This window comes from Garra rufa, chromosome 22 (genome assembly GCF_049309525.1).
Source record: "Garra rufa chromosome 22, GarRuf1.0, whole genome shotgun sequence".
In the NCBI taxonomy this organism is placed as follows: Eukaryota; Metazoa; Chordata; class Actinopteri; order Cypriniformes; family Cyprinidae; genus Garra; species Garra rufa.
This window is the reverse complement of record NC_133382.1, coordinates 15144781-15166103: the sequence shown is the minus strand read 5'-3', so window position 1 is coordinate 15166103 and position 21323 is coordinate 15144781. Positions and strand designations below refer to the sequence as shown.

Genomic DNA, 21323 nt, shown 5'->3' with positions numbered 1-21323 from the left:
TCCCCGACTTTCCCAACAAAAATCCCACCCCCTCTCAGAAAATACATAAAGCTGACATTACTGAGCTATATGTGACCCTGGACCACAAAACCAGTCTTAAGTCGCTCGGGTATATTTGTAGCAATAGCCAAAAATACATGGTATGGGTCAAAATTATTGTTTTTTCTTTTATGCCAAAAATCATTAGGAAATTAAGTAAAGATCATGTTTCATTAAGATTTTTTGTAAAATTCCTACTGTAAATATATCAAAATGTAATTTTTGATTAGTAATATGCATTGTTAAGAGCTTAATTTGGACAACTTTAAAGGTGATTTTCTCAGTATTTAGATTTTTTTGCACCCTCAGATTCCAGATTTTCAAATAGATGTATCTCAGACAAATATTGTCCTATCCTAACAAACCATACATCAATAGAAAGCTTATTTATCGAGCTTTCATATGATGTATACATCTCAGTTTTGTAAAATTTTACCTTATGACTGGTTTTGTGGTCCAGGGTCACATATGCGTTTAAAAGTAGCCTATTAAAATGTTACAATGGCATTGCTCAGTTCAACGTGTTGGGAAATCGGCATTTTGTCCCGCGTCAGTATTTATTCAACAGTTAATAACGCTCAACATTCAAAAGGTATTATATTATATTAATAATAATATATTATATTATATTATTCAGCCAATAAAGTGTAGGTCTATGTATTTGATAGAAAATTGTGTCTAGTACTATATAAATTACAAAGGTTTAATTGAAAGTTGAAAGATGAAAGTTTATTTGCACATATAACATTTAAAATACAGCTTTGCAAATCCAATAAAAAAAAAAAAAAAAAAAAAAGAAAATACTGTGCAGGAGAGAGTGAGAAGACCCTGAGGTCTTATAAAACCACCTCCCCAAAATCCCATTAAATGGAAATAAAGTTACATGATCAAACAAGACAATACAATCACACATCAAGCATTTAAATATAACAAATTAACAAGATAAACTCATTTATATGTTAACATTATTTTCAGCTCTCTTTTGAAAGAGTTTAGAGTGGTTTTAGTCTTTAAAGCGGGGTCTAAATGATTCCAGAGGAAAGACCCTCTATATTTCAGTGTAGATTGATTGGCCGTAGTTCTACAAAAAGGAAGATAAAAGTCTTTGCAGCGCCTTGTGGAATAAGCATGAACATCCGAAGAATACATGAAAAAATTATTAAAAACTCTGGGCATAATATTTGTCATATTCACATACTTGTACATAAAGATATTTATGCAATAGATGTTAACATTAAATATAGTCAAAATGTTATATTTTATGAAAAGCGGAGCAGATGATGACAATCTATTTGATTTACTCATAATTCTTAAGATTTTCTTTTGTATTAATAGAATCTTATTTAGATTGGCATCTTTATTTCAAACGACCCGACCGACCACGACCCGAATATCATTAAAAATATTTTTGGATGACTCGTAACCGCGGGTGACCGAGGGCACCCGCTCATTTCGGATCAACCCTCGCATCACTGATATATATATATATATATATACGGGCCTGACTGGGCCTGGCTTAATGCAGGGCCACGCCGACTTATAGCTCGCCATCGATGCACATCGCTATGGCCTAATACCCAGAAGTAGGAGGACCGGAATGGGAAGCAGTCGAGGTGAGCCGCTGCTTCTTCAGAAAAAATGCGACTCGTGAGCAGAGCGTACCCATAGTCACGTCCTCGCAAGCAGAACATAAACCATCAACGAATGCTGCTTCAGTGCGAGAAAAGCCCAACACTGAACACAATGATCGTGCTGATCGTTAGGGGAGAGGTAGGAACCACGACCAGAAGGATATGGAAGGAAAGGCATTTTGCAAACACACAATCCATCTGTGTCAGCTCTTTTAGAGAAACTGCTCTTTTATGAGGAAATTTGCTCTTCAAAGATCGCCGTTGAAGCACCCAGGAGTATTCTCACAACACTTAGCTGTGTTTGAAAAGGAGAGACCGCTGCTTTGTGCCATAGATCTAACGACGAAGAGATGATTGGTGCTGCTTCTCACAGAGAGACGCTGTATTCGGCTCTGAAGAATACAAACGAGTGTACAGATCCCACGCTGACCTATTTATACTCACATGTCCGGGGTGTGGTCAGCTATGAAAATTCTGCACACCCCATTTCACTGACCTTTTCTCAAGATATCAAAGGTGTTTGGGCTCCCAAGAGCGACCCCTAGTGTTGTACATTCAACACAATGTCGAAGTAAACGACAGAAAGGGAACCATATGGGACTCACTAAATTCCAGGGGTTTCATTACCACGACGTAAAATGGGCGTTTCTGGGGGCGTTGGGAAAACGCCCCTTTCTAAAAAAAAAAAATATTAAGAGAGGTCACCGATCATGCGCAGTAAGTCAGTTTTTTTGCACGGGCATTTCAAAACCTAGGATCAGCACTGATGGATAATGAAGGACAACACAGTCATACAGGTTATTTTTATGTTTTAAAATCTTACATTTAAACGATTTTCGAAAACAAATAAACAGCCGTTATAGAAATGTAAAACGTGTAGCGTCTATTTACGAAAATTAATCATGGTTTACAACGGTATCGTGGACAGGTATTTCAAGACACTGTATATGAATATAAATATGAAGGGCACGAAACCCCTGCAATTGTGGCCAGGTATTTCATGATACTGTATATGAATATAAATATGAAACCCCTGCGATCGTGGAAAGGTATTTCATTATACTGTATATGAGTATAAATATGAAGTGTATCTGGCATTAAACCCCTGCGATCTTGGACAGGTGTTTCATGATACTGTATATATAAATATGAAGGGCACGAAACCCCTGCGATCGTGGACAGGTATTTCAAGACACTGTATATAAATATAAATATGAAGTGCACGAAACCCCTGCGATCGTGGACAGGTATTTCAAGACACTGTATATGATTATAATTATGAAGTGCACGAAACCCCTGTGACCGTGGACAGGTATTTCAAGACACTGTATATAAATATGAAGTGCACGAAACCCCTGCGATCGTGGACAGGTATATCAAGACACTGTATATAAATATAAATATGAAGTGCACAAAACCCCTGCGATCGTGGACAGGTATTTCAAGATACTGTATATGAATATAAATATGAAGTGCACGAAACCCCTGCGATCGTGGACAGGTATTTCAAGATACTGTATATGAATATAAATATGAAGTGCACGAAACCCCTGCGACCGTGGACAGGTATTTCAAGACACTGTATATGAATATAAATATTAAGTGTATCTGGCACGAAACCCCTGCGATCGTGGACAGGTATTTCAAGACACCGTATATAAATATGAAGTGCACGAAACCCCTGTGATCGTGGACAGGTATTTCAAGATACTGTATATGAATATAAATATGAAGTGCACGAAACCCCTGCGATCGTGGACAGGTATTTCAAGATACTGTATATGAATATGATTATGAAGTGCACGAAACCCCTGCGAACGTGTACAGGTATTTCAAGATACTATATATGAATATAATTATGAAGTGCACGATACCCCTGCAAACATGGACAGGTATTTCATGATACTGTATATGAATATGAAGTGCACGAAACCCCTGCAATAGTGGAGGTATCTGAAGCAAATGGCTTTTCCCTAACTGCGCATGATCGGTGACCAATGCAAATTCTCAAATAGGCCACGCCTGCCTGGTGACGCAGTATCGATTACGCTGTATTGAAACCCCTGGAAAAAAGTGCATCCCGGAACCATATACTGTTAGCATTGTACTATACTAAATATGATGTATTTTAAACTGAGTAAATATTGAAATTTTATTGTGTTATTAGTTTGTGTATTTGTGTAACATTAATGTTATGTTAATATGCCTAACTTTCTATTACCTGTGTAACATTGAGTGTTTGTCTGTGTTTGCTGCATAGTTGTTAATGTTCACCATCTACTAATCAATGTTTATGTGATATTTTATTGTAATATTTTATTACCTAAATTTTGTATGTTCTGAAAGGGTCTGAAACAGTCTATATAAAATATTAAGGCATTTTTTGATTAACAGAATAATTAAATAATGTATTAACCCTGTATGAACAAAACAATAAACAAGCTGTTATTCTTCCTAAAAAATAACCTTGTTTTTGTCTCCCTTAAATTAAAAAAGGGAGGGGGGGGGGGGGTGTTATTGTAATTAATAAATCAAAGGCTGCAATTTAATTAATGTAACAGTCCACCCAAAAATTTTAATTTGCTCAAAATATTCTAACATTCAGGCTATCCAAGATGAGTACATGAGTTTGTTTCTTTATTTGAACAGATTTGGAGAAATTTGGCATTACAAAACTTCACTAATGGGTCCATTGCAGTAAATGGGAATGAGATAAACGTCAGGATGAGAGTTCACAGCTCATAAAAAAAAATCACAATAATCAAGATGTTGCTCACTTACTTGTTTGCGGTCATTATCTTGTTGAAATACCCATTTCAGGGGGGCATCTCCTCTTCTGTATAAAGAAACATAATTTCTGTTAAGTATTTTGATGTATTCAGACTGATCCATTTTCCATGGGATGCAATACATAAGCTCAACACTGTAATATGAAAAACCATGATTTTGAGCCACCATGCTTCAGTGGCTGATGCACTTTCAATAACCACTACACTCGAAAAGAAAGTTTTACTATCATCAGTCCACAGATTGCTACTTTGCAAATTTTAACCGATTCTGCGTATGGCATTTTTTCAAAAATTGTGCTTCATGGGGGCTTCTTGTTGATAACTTAGCTTCAATCAAATGTCTTCTGGCTGTAACAGTAATTACAGTTAATTTTAGATCATCTTGTTCTTTCTGGAGATGATGATCTTTGCCATCCTGATTATTCTTCTGTCTGTTTTAGCAGATCATTTTCTTTAGTGTTTCAGTGTTTTGTTGCCATTTTAAAGCATCTGAGATTATTTAACTGAGCATCCTATAATTTGCTAAACTTTACACATTTTCCAGTGTCCTAACAACTTTTTCATCAAATTATGTTGCTTCTTCTGAGCAATGTTTGGAATGGCCCATTTTACTTCACTATTTTTTACTTCACTATTTTTAATTTAAAATACCATTGCACAGTTAATTCTAAACATCTTAAACACAAACATTGATTCACAGTCATTTTTTATGTTCATAATATAATTTTAATAACAGAAGTAACATTGGGGGTGTAATGTTACACAAAAATGATGGTTCAGTATCTCAGTTTTGAAGTGTGATACATTTTTGGTAGAGCAGGGAGAGAAAACACTGCTTTTTTTTGTTTGTTTTGTTTCAAATTTTTATTAAACAATGGTTTGCTAAGCAATTTGTGGCTCTGTCTTTAAAGTCCCCATGTAGTCAAACATTTTATCTCTTAAAACTCATTAAACTTTGATCATCATAATTACATGTTTAAATTTGAAAATAATATGCTCATGCCTTAAAACAGCTTGAATCTACCCCTCTTGCCTCATTTACTAAATGCGGATCTATGAATACGCAAATTAGCCCCGCCTCCACTCAGTCACACTAGCCAAAACCTCCTGATCTACTAACTGAACTCAACTAAATACAATATAATGGTCATACACAGATAATGACTGATAAAACTATGTTTTTACTAGCTGACAACTACAGTGGATACTGTAACATTCGTTAAAGTTACTTACTTGACGATGTTGTGTGCTCAAAATGGCTCGAATGCAGCCTAGTTTGTGATTCCAATTCGGGCCCGCGAGCATATACGTTTAAAGTCTATTTTGCATGCTAATGGTAGGACTCTATCAATTGACATGATTGGTTACTGAAGTTTGTGGCGTAACAAAAAAAGGGTGGTTTCAAACCACGTTTTTGGGACAGCCTTTGGGAAACTACAGTTTTAAGAAGAAAAAATACTCAGGAATGGTGTTGATTAATGGATTGGCACATGGTTTGTCTAATAGCATATTAAAAACACCACAAATAAACAACATAAAAAACTTGATTTTCACTACAGGGGGACTTTAAATCAATTCAATTATAATTGAATTATCATTGACCAATATAACTGAAATTTTCTACCTCTAAATCTATCTCAGCTAATGCTGTAAAATAGGGAGCCCTATAACTTAAACATTAAAAAATATAAAAGACTACAATTAACAAAAGAGCCCAAACTATTATTTCAAATTCTGTTTAATTTCAAATACAATAATCAACACTCAAAAAAAAAAAAAAAAAAGTATGCAAAGATAAAATTATTTTAGGTAAACTGCACATAGGCAGTTTTTACAAAATATCTAAGTTTGTCTGGGGTGTTTTCAGGGGGCCTGAAGAAGTTTTGACATTCCCTGACATTTCTGCTTTTTTCAGTTGCTTATTAACATATAAATGGATCAAGTTTGAAAACACTGTATTCAGCACAAACTGTGCTACAATAATATGTGAGCAGCATATGTATGTATGTATGTACTTGATTGTGTATTTGAGAAACCAACTTTTATGCGTAGTCAGTGAAAAACTAAAATGTTGAAGTCACTGAAATAAGGCCATAAAACCAGGGGCTTCGCGTCTAGGTATGCAGGTGCATATGGGCCCGGACAGATTGGGGGCCCGCTGAGCCGAGGGGGAACTTTTAGTTGAAACGAGGGAATGAACTGGCTAATTGCATATCTCCGCCATCTTGGATTTCCGTTCTACCGAGTGTATGCATAAATGCTTCCGGTTTTGCTAAATACCGGTTCAGAGTGCCGGAGAAATCCAAATATTACCATCTACATATGTTTACAGGATTTATAATATCACTAAAAATAAAAGTAAGATATAGACTGCAATTACTACTGTACTATATATGTTAATTGAGCACAGTGGCATTTGAAACTTACTTATGTTCAGGTCTGATGAATGAATGAAATACACTAACAAGTTTTTAACGCGGCATTAAACCCTACTGTTTATGAAATGAAAGTTAAACTCATGATGTGCACACACAGCTACACAATGTAATTTTCCCTTACCAGTTATGTAAATGTACAAATAATTTTTTTTTATAAAATATTTTTATTACATTGGCTTTTTTTAAAAACTGAGATTCATTTACCTTAAGAGACACGGCTGCTCGTCAATAAAATCAGTTTCTCAATTCTGCACACATCAGTTTGTTCCATCAACATTTTCACAACTTATTTCAATATATTACACATAGATAACTTTGCATCAAACATATTTATAAATAAAAACACAGACTGTAAAATCATTTAAAGATTTGATTTATTTGTTAATAAATGCTAAAAATTCGCAAAAATATAGGCCGACTGTATGCACTGCTTAGAGACAGATAATGATTTATGCTATGCATATAATTCACAAACAGATAAAGCTAAATATTAATAGAATCACACAGGGAAATGCAAACCGATCTTTTAATAAATGCAAACCTAGCATAACTAAACTATGTTGAATTGTACAATGATGTTAAATGTTGTTACCAAATAAAATTAATAAAACATAGGCTACATTGAGTCCATAATGCAGAAATCTCTGATCGTCTCGTTAGACAGATGCAAACCTTATGAGCTTATAAATAGCAGTCAGAACACGATCAACTCTCCGTAAATGTCCAGTATTGCACATTTGAGTGTTTGTTTATGAATGAAGAGATCCCTGTGGATTATTAATAACATCTGCCGCTGCCGCATATATGACTATAATCAACCGAAGCAAGAATGAAGCAATCTCTGCGTTGTATCTTGATGAATTTCCAGGTATGCAATAATTTAAGGAGGATGTTTTCTCTGGTCTTTGATATACCACTATTCGATATATTTTGAAAAAAATTCATTATATCTATCTAGCCAAGTTTCCCCATAAAGTAAATGCGAGCGCCGCAAAGACCGGAAGTAGGTATGCACACACTCGAGTCGCCAAAGCTCACCGACGCCATCTTGTGCACCGAGCCAATAGAGTCCTGCACAGGCCCAGCCCTGGCATGAGATGCTCAGGCCCGAGCCCTGTCCTTGTTCGACAACTTATCAGAACAGAGCCCATGTTGCAGTCATTAAAAAAGTTCAGTTTTGATTCTTAATGGCAAAGTTGCTAGATTTTATTTCTTTTTTTAATAAGTTAATTTAGAAATATGTTTAGAACATTTTATGCTTGTTAAATTCAAGCTTTTGTTTTTTAATCAATTTATCAATTCAGCCTTCTCAAATCAACAGGACTTGCCTAAAATAAATGTTAGCTAGCTAACTTACAGAAATAACAGTGGTGGAAGTATTATTCAGATCATCAAGTAAAGTACTAATACCACACTGTAAAAGTAAAAGTATAAACTATCAAACCATCAAAGTTTTCACCCCTCATCACACCACAGCTGTTTCCTTCAGCGAAAATGTACCCCTCACATACAGGGTGGGTGAAAAGTAATTAGGCATTAAAAATTGAGCTGCTATGGGAAATTCATGATATCATTATTAAACACAATGACAGACAGCACTCAGTCAATGTACTAATGTTAACTGCATGTCAGAGTGATTGACAGAGTTCAAAACATCATGCTTTTTTTGTTTTAAATATTGTTTTGTATTAAATGTAATCAGGAAAACTTATCAAATCAAATTATACTCATTTAGGCAATACAGTGGAATACTGCATTAAGTTTATTATACTACTACTCTGTTAGTCAATGTTATTTATTTTCAATATTATACAATAGCATGTTCAGGCACCACACAACCCATGTGATTGCGTGGGGCCTCCACCAAATGCGAGGGGGACCCCCCAGGAGTACTTCTTTAAGGCCTCCAAAACACATAACACAACCCGTTATTATACCCTCATTGGAGGCTGAGCTCCCCTAAAATTAATATCCTGAAATCACCCCTGCTGTCAGACATATCCGAATGTGAGTAATCTTAGAAAATTGTGCATCAGGCTGACTTGAGATGCAAACATTTTAGTCTGGTTTGACCAGTTCACTAAAAAAAAAAAAAAAAACCTGAAAGCTTTAACAAACAATAGAACGATTCGTTCACATTTTGTGCATTCAGAAATCCTCTTTTGTGGCCTTAGTTGATATACATGGGGCTAAATGGTGCCTTTGTTTATGCTGAAGTAAAATATTTTCACCTCATGCTTTAGAAATTCACTAACAAATAACTTGTGAAGGACTGTCCATACATCCAGGGTGTTCCCGCATCTGTGGCATAAGACACTGAGTTAGGCTCTAGCTCCACGCAACCCTAATACATATAAAGCAGTTTTGATAATGGAATGGATAGATGGATGAATTTTTAAAAGTTTTATTCAAAGATAAATTCAACTACTTTAAACGTCTTTTTCAACAGGGCTTATTTAAAAAAAAAAAAATAGAACAAAAAGTTCATATTGAAGAAAAAAAAACCCCTGCAATTAATCTTATAGGACTGGGCTTTTACTCAGCATCCCACTTATTAATATAGCAGGAAAATAAATCCATTTTCAGTTTTCTTCAGCAAGGTCAATTTAAAAATTCCAGGATAAAATCAGGATAAAAAAGTCCAAAACAAATAGCAAAATGAAATATATTTTTTGTCTAAAATATGTGAAACGCAATGTAGAATTACAGTAAAGTAATACTTTATATGTAATAATAAGAAGACACGAGATGAGCCATTGGCTCAACTTAACCCAGGACATTTGGCTTAATGCACCCCACACCTATCACGTAACTTTTATTATGTAGCAGTTTAGAGCCATCTCATACTTTCTCCTTTCAAATCTGTCTGTAAATGTTCAGACAAGCCAAGATATATGTAATTCTTCAGACAGACAAGCATGAGTGCTTGAAATAATTTACAAACAAAATTAAATTAATAAATAAAAGGTTACCAATGTATTTACTTGGGCCTCTCCATCAGGTGAGTAAAATGGATTAAAAATTAAAAATGTGGTTTTATTTTATACAATATGTTTATCACTCATTTCAGGTAACAGACAAATAAGGAATGAAGCTTTCACCATGTCATGTTTTTTAACAATGTGTCCAGTTAAGCAAGCAAAATAGCTCAATAAAATACAGGACTACTTTGATCTCACAGTGTATATACCATTTCATTTGGAAAAATGAAAAATAAACCATACAATTAGGAAAGAACAATCAAACAAACACATACATAGCTACTAAATATCCATTTAAAGTATTGTACCAATATTCTATATACTGCCAAATGATTTTAAATGGATTATTTTTTTTTTCCAAATAAAAACTGATAACCTTAAGATACTTGCCTAAAAATACCAGAACCCTCCCTCTTTGCAATATATGATTTGCAGAAATTCATCCCACGTTAAAAATAGTAACACTTATACATAATTCAATCATCATAAAATACTTGAAGTATTATTTTTTCCAATTGCTTAAAAAAAATAATTTTTAAAAAAGTCAGCTGCATTTCTTTGCCTCTACAATTTTTTTTTTAAATAATAATAATTATTATTACTATTTGAAAGGTTCTAGATTGCCTGTTAAGGCAGAGTCCATGAGGTCGTCATCCTCTGTATGCATATACACAGGACTTGGTCGTGAAGAACGCTCAGAGCTAAGCAATGACATTGAAGTTTCTGAAGATATAGGGGATCTGGACCAACCATCTGTCTTTACTGGGTGAGAGGAGGGCCCAGAAGACATTGTTGACTTCTTCTTTTCTTTTTCTCGATCTCTGTCTCTTTCCCGCTCTTTCTGCTTCTTCTTCTCTTTTTTATGTTTCTTGTGTTTTTCACTTTGGCCAATGGATATGGAACTCATGTAGTCTTGAATGGGTTGGTGTGGTCTCATAGTTTGGTCATCATCGGAGCTAGGACTGTTCTGATGAGATTTTTCAGCAATTGAACTGCTGCCAGACTCACTCTCACTGTCTGGATTTATAGGTGTATACCCAGGGGAACGGCTGTGACTTGGAGAGCTGCGGTCATGTTTTGGTGTAGACCCACTGAAAAGAGGTGATGCTTTGTGGCCTGAGTGCTGGGAACGCATGGCACCATCTCCAGAACTTTCTCCAGGTTTCTGAAGAGTTACTTTAGATTTTATGCTTGGAGAGCCCCCTTCTGGCTTGCTAATGATAATCTTTGCCACACCAGTGCCTGTCACTGCACTACTTTTGGAATCAGTCTTCTTGTCACCAGAATTGCCTCCTGATCCAGACACCTTGGATTTGCTATCTTTGTCTATCTTGTCTCGTTTGCTCAGAAACTCACCTCCTAGGGAGGACATACCATGCTTGGAGGATGTAGGACCAGTATTTTGCAGCACTCCCCCACCTGTACTGCCACCACAAACTTCGCCCTCCTCTCCACCAATTCCCCCACTACCCACACTCTTCAGTTTGTCTATGACTGCGGTAAGAGATGGCTTTTTGTTTCGGCTTGGGGACTTGCCTTTTGCATTAGGGTTGTTTCCACCACCCCCTCCACCACTGCAACCACCACCACTGCTTCCATACTGTGACTGACCATTTGAAGAAAAGGGTATAGAGCCAGATGATGAAGAGGAGCTTACAGAGGAAGTGGAGGATGAAGAAGTGCTTGTGGATGAACTACTGCCTAACTGTTTTTGGGTTCCCATTCCACCACCTGAAGAAGACTTGGATCCTCCTGACCCTCCACCACCTGAGCCAATAGGGGATTTAGCCTTAGAGGAGGATGGGGTTCCAGGCACCTGGCCTTGTTGAAGTTTCATTGGAGAGGACAGCTTGTCAGAACTTCCAGAACGAGAGTGTGAGGGTGATATATTGGGCTTAATGTTGGGGTTCATGAGTGAGCCAGGTGGCTTACCACCTTGGGGCTTAATTTTATTTCCACTTCCTGTTCCACTGCTGCCACCACTGCCTGAGCCTGACAAACCATGCTTTGTTATGGGAGAAGAGGATGGCTTGCCTACACCCATGCCCATGGAAGATCCTTTGGATTGAGAAGGCATACCACTTCCAATACCTGCAATGCTTGATGATTTGGAGATATTGCCTTGCCCAATAGAGCCTTCAAGTTTACTACTTTTTATCTTCCCTGAAGAAGAGGAGTGGGAATGGTGACTTTTGCTACTGCTTGTGCCACTTGTACTACCAGCACCTCCGCTTGCTGAGCTACTTGATGTATAGCCTCCATGAGATGATGTTTTTCCTCCAGTTAAAGTCCTGGGTATTTGTATAGTGATTTTGGGAATTGGTGGAGTAGCACCTCCTGGTGGAGTCTGGGATCTTCCTGAGCTCCCAGGGGACTTAGATCCACCTGAACTTACTAATCCTCCAGAAGTGGCACTCCCACAAGGAGGAGTATATGGTCGACCCCCTGAGCTGTGTGAAGGTGACTTGGCATCTGGGTCCAGCTTTTTGCGTTTTGGTGGTTTGTCTTTCGATTTGCCCTCACTTGAAGGAGTGCGACTGCGCTTCACCTGCTTAATTTCAGAAGAGCATACACTCCCCATTCCCATTCCTGAATTTCCTCCCCCATTATCCTCCTTTGCCCTCATCTGCTGTGATTTAACCTTTGCATCACCGCTTTTAAAATCATTACCGGCTACCACAATGCCCATCATGAGTGGACTTTGGCCTCCACCAGTATGAGAAAGGTGTGAGTCCACCATATCTGATGCTGGACCCAGTATTGACTTTCCTCCACTACCATTCCCACCAAAAATACCCATTTCAAAAGGGTCTTTTAATGAAGCCTCTGGAGTATTTTGGCCATGTGAGGCAGGATTCTGAGGTGTGCCTGTAGGAGTGTTTTGCTGACTTCCTCCACTGAAACTTTTAACTAGTTCAAGATCTGGGTCAGGGCTGGGAGAGCTATCCTCAAAGTAGGTCTGTGAAAAACTTCCCTGTCCAGGTAAAAGCTCTGGGTTGAAGTCTGTGTCTGGGAAGAAATTAGTTGAGGAAGAATCGCTATTGGGTGTTGCTGCAGTAGCAGCTTCTGCAATCAAGTCTGCTGCATCAGTAAAGGGATTTTCATTGCTGTTTGCATTAAACAAATCTGCCTCAAAAACTGCACTACCTTGGCCTGAGCTGGAAGAATCCCGGAGTGGAGTTCCCAAGGAACCTCCTTCTTCACCAGCCATGAGGTGCTGGCCATGACTGCTGTTGCTTCCTTTGTTGGCCTGATCAGGAATATCAGACAAAATGTCATTGATATCAGGCCCAATACTGTCAGAGCTGGAGAGGCGGACCATACGGGGTATGGATCCTTGTGTCTGAGGCTGGACCTGTGTCTGGGGTTGGACATGACACTGAGAGTGGTATGGCATTCCAGGACCTGAAGGAGGTGTTCCACACTGACTTGGAGCAGGAGTGATACTGTGAGGGGTGTCAAGTCCATCACCTGGAAGACCAACATCAAAAATGGGGTTCTGGGAGGCATCAACGTCCATAGAGAAAAGCTCTCTGTGGAAATCATCTTCAGAATGGTGTGTGTGATGATGCTGTTGAGTCATGCCTCCTACTTGTTGCTGAGATTGTTGTTTCATGCTCATTCCAACACCTGCTCCCATTACTCCTTTATCAGAGCCTCTTGGACGCTTTTTCTTGCCCTTTGTACCAGGACAAGACTGTCCTTGGCTATCCGTCCGTGGGGACCCAGATGAGTTCTGTCTTTCTAGAGGGCTACTGCCATACAATGCAGCAAAATCTTGTGAGGGATTATCCTTCAGTAGGTTCATTAGCATGGGGTGGTTTTTAGTGTTGCTTGCCGGTGAGGTGGTTGGTGGGGGGGTCTGGTGGGGCTGAGGTGGCTGGGGAGTAGGACTTGAGCCAACACTGCCTGTTATTTGCAGAAGGCTGGTTAGGATTGGATTCTGAGTGACTTTACTAAAGTCATCTGAACCATGGCTCTGAGACTGTTGATGTTGTTGTTGCATTGCTTGCTGCTGGCTTCCACCCTGTCCCATTGTGTCAACACATGATCCTCCCTGACCAGTACGACCCATATTGAAAAGTGAGGTGATTGGGCCTTGGAAAGATCCGCTTCCTCCTACACCCACAATACTGTTGCTTCCTGCAGAGTTGGTTCCACTATTTAAACTAGGAATACTCATTGGGTTGCTCCCATCTGGCCCTGTACCCATTCCCATGTAACCTGGGCTGCCAGTTGGGGGCAAGTTCTTCTTCACCATAATTTCCACAGTTTCAGCTATAAGAGACAATGCTGGAGTATCTGCCTGAATGGTCTCCGCCTTGCGTCGTATGGCACGCATAGTCACAGGAATGGACATGCATCTAGGGAGAGAAAAACATATTCAACACCGGAAAGGATTTTTGACTCATTTCACGTGATTACATATAACACAGTTGGTTATGTCTAAAGTGAAAGTAAACAGTTGAGAAAAATAGATGCGCGCCTGTATATTAGCTGCATGCAGCTCTTAAAGCGACAAAACTAAATATGCTGCCGATTGTCATTAAAGGAACAGTTTTACTCACTCACATGTCCCAAACCTCTACTGTATTAATCTTTTCTTGTGCTGAACATAAAAAAAATAAAATATATTAAAGAATGTGGATAACAGTAGCTGGTCCCCACTGACTTTGATAGTGGGAAAAAATAAATAAGATACTATGGAAGTAGTAGTATGGAAGTAGAACTGTTTGGTTACCCACATTCTTCAAAAGTTTTGTTTAACATGTTTTATGTTTAAGAAACGTGAGAGTGAGTAAATGATGACAGAATTGTCATTTTGGGGTGATGGTAGACTTGCAAAAAAACAGAAAAATCACTCACTGCTCTTAACTGAAGAACTTTAATACAGTTGCTTTAATAAGTGTATCATTTATGTATACATAGAGTTTTATTTTTATATGTGTTAATTCAATTTATTGAATGCTACTGCTAAATGCACCTACTGTACCTGAAAATTAAAGCACTCCTTGTTTTATTTGTATATTATGTGTATTTGTAACATGTAGCCTATCTTTGTTCTTATTTTTTAATAACAAAGATGAAATAATGACAAAGATCTTGATCTTTGCTCACTTTTGACTAAACATCTGCCATCTGCCTTGTAAGGCTTTTGTTCTATTTAATTTCATTCAACACGCCACAGTATGGGTCAGCCTCGTTAAGGATGAGCTGTCAGGAGACGGTATATCAAATTGCCCCGCTTGCAATCAAGGTCTATAAATACAGGTGCGAAGCAGCCGGCACTTTCTCTTATTTGCCTCCTAGCGATGAAAGCTGTTTGATGGCAAGTTTCACTGCGCGTTCTTTTGTTGTAAAACCTTTCTAAGCAGAGTCTCTTTACCCCCGAGGGTTTAAACTGCCGTATTATCTCACGTTTGTTTTTTGTAAACAAACACGTGGGCGAATTAAAGGAGCCTCTTTGCCCGTGAGGGTGAATGCTGCTGTGTATGGGTGTGTGCTTCACGTTTAGAACATAAGGTAAGTATAATTATATTGTCATAATTATATTGTGCAATTTCATAGGCATTTTATAACAAACAAAGACTGTTTGTGATTACAGTGTGGGAGTCTTGCTGCAATTCAGACAAAGAGGCCTCTTCGTCTCTGGAGACGAAAGCTAACTGAATCAAGTTTGCTTGTTTTATAATGCAAGAGGAAAACACCACTGGTTTACCCTCTGAGATGCCTGCAGGCAAGCAGCCACTTCAGTCTGAGTGAGATCCTCAGGAGGAAGGGGTCAAACGTAAACAAGCTCGTAAACGCAAGCATGTAGAAGGGGATATTGGTCACCTTCAGAAGCAAATGCAAGGCATGCAAGAGACTCTGAACACTTTGTTGGAGGCTCAGCAATGGACTGCCGCCACCCTGATGAGCTTTCGGTAACAGCTTCTGGAGTGTTTGGAGGGGATGAAAATGCTGGGCCTTCAGATCCAGAGGACATCTCTGAGTCAGAAATGGGGGATAGTGCTTCAGAGACCTCAGAGACTACTTCCCTGGACCCTTCAGACAAAGCGGTGATTTCAAGAGCAGCTGAGCGTGCAAAGCTGCCTTCTCAGGCTACTTCAACATCAACCTCGGTGTTTGATAGAGGTCCTCAGCGTCGTAAATCAGAGGGGTTGCCAATACTTCCTGATTTTATAACGGAGTTGCAGTCTTCCTGGAAGGCCCCTAGTTCCACGGCACTCCCTAAGACACAGCTGGGTAACCTGGCAGGGGCAGCAACTTATGGGCTTGCTACAGCTCCTTAGATTGGACCCACATTTGCTATGTTGGCTGGGGCTATGACCAGGACTGGAAGGGATGCCACACACCCTAGCAAACAGGGTAGGATAGTTGACAGTCAACTGCGTAAAGCCTATCATGGCTCGGCCTTGTCTGCAAGACTGGCATGCACAAACTCACTTTTCTTAGTTTATTTAGAGAGTCTACTGCAAGATTTGTCCTCCACTTTGACAGAAAGGGAAAGCATCTCAGAAGCATTGCGAGTGGTGGATATGCCAATCCGAGGGACAACTGCACATGCTCAAGCCCTGGGGCAGTCCATGGCCAATATGGTTCAAGCACGCCATCAGGTATGGCTATCTCAAGCTAATTTGTTGGATCAAGACTGCATGGCAGTCAAGGCAGCCCCATTAGTGCCTGGGGAAGTCTTTGGACCCCCTGCAGAAGCCGCCTTGGAGCAGTCTCGTAGAACAAGACAACTGACTCGATCAGTGGTTAGAGCTCCAGTTACTCGTGGGCTACGCACATCAGCTGGGAACAGTAATTGGGTTCGGGCAGAATCATCAAGCCAAGCCTTTGTAGGTTACCGCCGGTCTGCTGCCCAAGGGGTATCCACAAAACCAAGTCAAGGAGTCCGGCAGTCCTTTCGTAGATCACGACAGGCAGAGTCCTCCAGCACACGTGCAGCAGGCGGAAGAAACCGTCACTGACGGTTATCATCCTCCGGTCCCACATTTTACCAGTCAACATCTCTTCCACTGGTGGCAATGCACTCAATGTCCATGGGTGCTAAGCACCTTGGAGTTCGGATACAGGCTCCAATTCAAATACAAGCCACCCCAATTTCAAGGTATTGTTCCTACTGTTTTGAAAAAGGAGATGCAGTGCAGGTCTCTGAAAGACGAAGTGTCAGTTCTTTTAGGAAAAGGAGCAATAACACGCCTGCCCTCGGGATCGATAGGGCAAGGGTTTTATTCAACCTATTTCCTGATTCCAAAGAAAGATGGGGGTCTTCGGCCCATCCTAAATCTCAAGAAGTTCAATCATCATTTGAAGCGGCTGCCCTTCCGTATGCTTTGTCTTTCAACCCTGTTAACTTTCATCAGACAAGGGGACTGGTTCACAACAGTGGATCTCCAAGATGCCTATTTCCACATCCCAATTCACAAAGACCACAAGAAGTACCTCAGGTTTTACTTTCAGGGCAACGCTTACGAGTACAATGTTCTCCTCTTCGGTCTGTCTTTGGCTCCCCGCACCTTCACCAAATGTATGGACGCAGCGCTCATCCCTCTTCGTCGCCAGGGCCTACGTATTGCCAGTTACCTGGATGACTGGGTAATTTGCTCTCCTACAGAGCAGCAGGCCAGGAGCAACACAAAGGTGGTCTTAACCCACTTGCAGAAATTGGGGCTGAACAGCAAAAAGAGTTGTCTCACTCCCACAAGGGTAGTGAAATACATAGGCTTGACTTTGAATTTGAGTATAATGAGAGCATCTCTGACTCCACAGAGGCAGTCAGTGTTGAAAGAGTGCCTGTCCGAGTTCCTCAAAAAGGAGCAAGTTACAGTGATGTTGGGTCGGAGACTGCTTGGCCTAATGGCAGCAGCCAGTCAGGTGGTGCCATTAGGTTTGCTTCACATGAGCCCATTACAGCGATGGCTGGCAAAGTACAAAGTGAGTCCATACGAGAATGGACAGCGAGTGATTCCAAGAGACTGGGATTGTCTTCCAGCAGTCAAGTGGTGGCTCTCAACTCCAGGCCTGAAGGAGGGAGTCAAGTTGGGCCCACTATGTTCAAGGGAAACCATAACAGATGCCTCACAAGTAGGCTGGGGTGCTGTCTGGCGAGACAATCCAGTACAAGGGAAATGGGATGCCCCGTGGATAGGAGCACACATAAACCTCTTAGAGCTGGAGGCAGTATTTCGGGCCTTAATCCATTTTCTTCCTCAGCTTCAGGAGAAGCAAGTGATTGTTCGTTCAGACAGCACATCTGTCGTATCATACATAAATCACCATGGCAAAGTACGTTCAATATCCCTACACAGGAAGGCCTGGGATCTCCTGTTATGGGCACATGCTCAAGGGGTGTCCCTGAGGGCTGTACACTTGCCGGGAGAGGACAACGTAGCAGCAGACCTCTTGTCAAGGGGGGGTCCCAGGCCAGGAGAATGGTGACTTCACCCAGCAGTGGTACAGGCCATCTGGCTTCATTTCGGGAAGGCCAGAGTAGATCTTTTTGCCACACAGGAAACCACACATTGTCCCCTGTGGTATTCAATGGTGGGCCCCAGAGGACCCTTAGGGGTGGATGCTCTGGCGAACGAATGGCCCCCAGTACTCCTGTATGCTTTTCCTCCTTTCCCACTTCTGCCTGCAGTCCTAGCCAAAGTGAGAAATGTGAAGGCCAAAGTCCTGCTGGTGGCACCAGATTGGCCTCAACAGTCATGGATGCCAGATTTAATAGCCTTGCTGAAAGGGTCACCGTGGCGTCTCCCAGTCAGACGGGATATGCTGTCTCAGGCTCGGGGTCAGATCTCCCACCCGAATCCAGGGAAGTACAGGTTACACGTCTGGCCACTAGACGGGAGTCAGACAGAAATCTCGGAGAACATTCTCTGTACATTCTGAATGTTTGAGATTAGGAGAAGACGGCTCATCTATTTCACTTCTTCCAAACCCTGCATTTCTGCCAAAAGTTCTGCCCCGTTCCTGTTTCCAGGCCCTTGGTGCTAGAACCTTTCCATCCACCTCCTCACAATTCAGCGGAGTCAGCCAGACTGCATCTAATCTGTCCTGTTAGGGCACTGAGAAGATATATTTCTTGCACACAACAGATAAGGCGTACGGATCAGTTGTTTATCTGTTATGGAGACTCTGTGCAAGGCCAGGCAGTGTCCAAACAGAGCCTGGCAAAATGGATGGTCAGGCTGATAGAGCTAGCCTATCACAGTGCAGGGATGCCTCCTCCACAGGGAGTGAAGGCCCACTCAACAAGAGGAGTTGCTGCCTCCTGGGCATTGTTGAAAGGTGCTTCTGTGGAGGATGTGTGTGCAGCAGCTGGTTGGTCATCATCTATGACATTTGCCAAGTTCTATCGTCTAGATGTTGCTACAACTGTCTCATCGACTGTCTTGCAAACAGCAGAACAGACATGATCTGCCTTATATAGACAATATCAAGGTGCTGAAATCCCTACGATTTAACTATGCAAATGACAGGAAAACTAATAAATGTTCTGTTAGCATGAACTGGTTTCCTTGAGTTATTGCCCCGCTTGGGTTTTCTCCCCTCCTGACCTTATCTGGTACACAGTTGACCCATACTGTGGCGTGTTGACTGAAATGAAATAGAACGATGGGTTACATGGGTAACCTAGTTCTGTGGAGCATTTTTCACAAGTCGGCAAAAGGAGAAAGTGCCGGCTGCTTCGCACCTGTATTTATAGACCTTGATTGCAAGCAGGGCGTGGTTAATTTGATATACCGTCTCCTGACAGCTCATCCTTAACGAGGCTGACCCATACTGTGGCGTGTTGACTTCATTCACAGAACTAGGTTACCCATGTAACCCATCGTTTTAAAACAGAAATATTATTTTGGCTGTATTGCAGAGACAACTTGCAAAACAGTAAAAACATGACAACATGACCTTTCTGCACAGAGTTCCTCCTATGTCTGTATGGGTTTCTTCTGGGTGATCCAGGTTTCAGAACAATAAAAATGCCTTTTCCTATTTTTGAACTGTCATTACTGGCATATATAGCAATAAGACTGCTAAAAGTCAACAGATTTTACTAACAGATCTACTAATCTGTTTTGAAATGACAATTTCATCTGATATTTAAAGTCAATTACAGAGGACGACAAACACTTTAGAAAGCTGGCATCATCATTGCTATTTTTGTTTTTCCTGTAACTGGCTTCAAATATCAGCTGAAAACTGCTATTTTGACCCTCCTCTACAAAATAGTTAATTACTCAGTCAATATTCAACCCTAGTATTTAATATTGTGGCTTCATTTATGTATTTTGTTCACCAAAAATAAATAAAATAAAATAGAATAGAATAAATAATAATAATAATAATAAATATAGCTGCAAGCAGCGACGGCGGGCCCTCACCCTTGATGCATTTGCCATCCCGGTAGCATTAAGAAAATGGTGCCCAGCGGGCGGAAAGTATTCAGACCCCCTTAAATGTTTCACTCTTTGTTATATTGCAGCCATTTGCTGAAATCATTTAAGTTCATTTTTTTCCTCATTAATGTACACACAGCACCCCATATTGACAGAAAAACAGAATTGTTGACATTTTTGTAGAAAAACTGAAGTATCACATGGTCCTAAGTATTCAGATCCTTTGTTGTGACACTCATATATTTAACTCAGGTGCTGTCCATTTCTTCTGATCATCCTTGAGATGTTTCTACACCTTCATTTGAGTCCAGCTGTGTTTGATTATACTGATTGGACTTGATTAGGAAAGCCACACACCTGTCTATATAAGACCTTACAGCTCACAGTGCATGTCAGAGCAAATGAGAATCATGAGGTCAAAGGAACTGCCTGAAGAGCTCAGAATTGTGGCAAGGCACAGATCTGGCCAAGGTTACAAAAAAAAAAAAAAATTCTACTGCACAGGTTCCTAAGAGCACAGTGGCCTCCATAATCCTTAAATGGAAGACGTTTGGGACAATCAGAACCCTTTCTAGAGCTGGCCGTCCGGCCAAACTGAGCTATCGGGGGAGAAGAGCCTTGGTGAGAGAGGTAAAGAAGAACCCAAAGATCACTGTGGCTGAGCTCCAGAGATGCAGTCGGGAGATGGGAGAAAGTTGTAGAAAGTCAACCATCACTGCAGCCCTCCACCAGTCGGGGCTTTATGGCAGAGTGGCCTGACAGAAGCCTCTCTTCGGTGCAAGACACATGAAAGCCTGCATGGAGTTTGCTAAAAAACACCTGAAGGACTCCAAGATGGTGAGAAATAAGATTCTCTGGTCTGATGAGACCAAGATAGAACTTTTTGGCCTTAATTCTAAACAGTATGTGTGGAGAAAACCAGGCACTGCTTATCACCTGTCCAATACAGTCCCAACAGTGAAGCATGGTGGTGGCAGCATCATGCTGTGGGAATGTTTTTCAGCTGCAGGGACAGGACGACTGGTTGCAATCGAGG

General features: G+C 40.4%; 1 protein-coding gene across 2 annotated transcripts in view; it reads right to left on the bottom strand.

Moving 5' to 3' along the window:
• Window positions 1–7254: 7254 nt before the first annotated feature.
• med1 (mediator complex subunit 1) overlaps window positions 7255–21323 on the bottom strand; it is a 59489-nt gene continuing 45420 nt past the window's right edge. For both annotated transcript variants that reach the window (XM_073827990.1, XM_073827991.1), the window contains exon 16: window positions 7255–14242. In XM_073827990.1, coding sequence (XP_073684091.1) covers window positions 10480–14242 — 3763 coding nt within the window. In that variant the 3' untranslated portion in view covers window positions 7255–10479. The remainder of the gene's footprint in view (window positions 14243–21323) is intronic.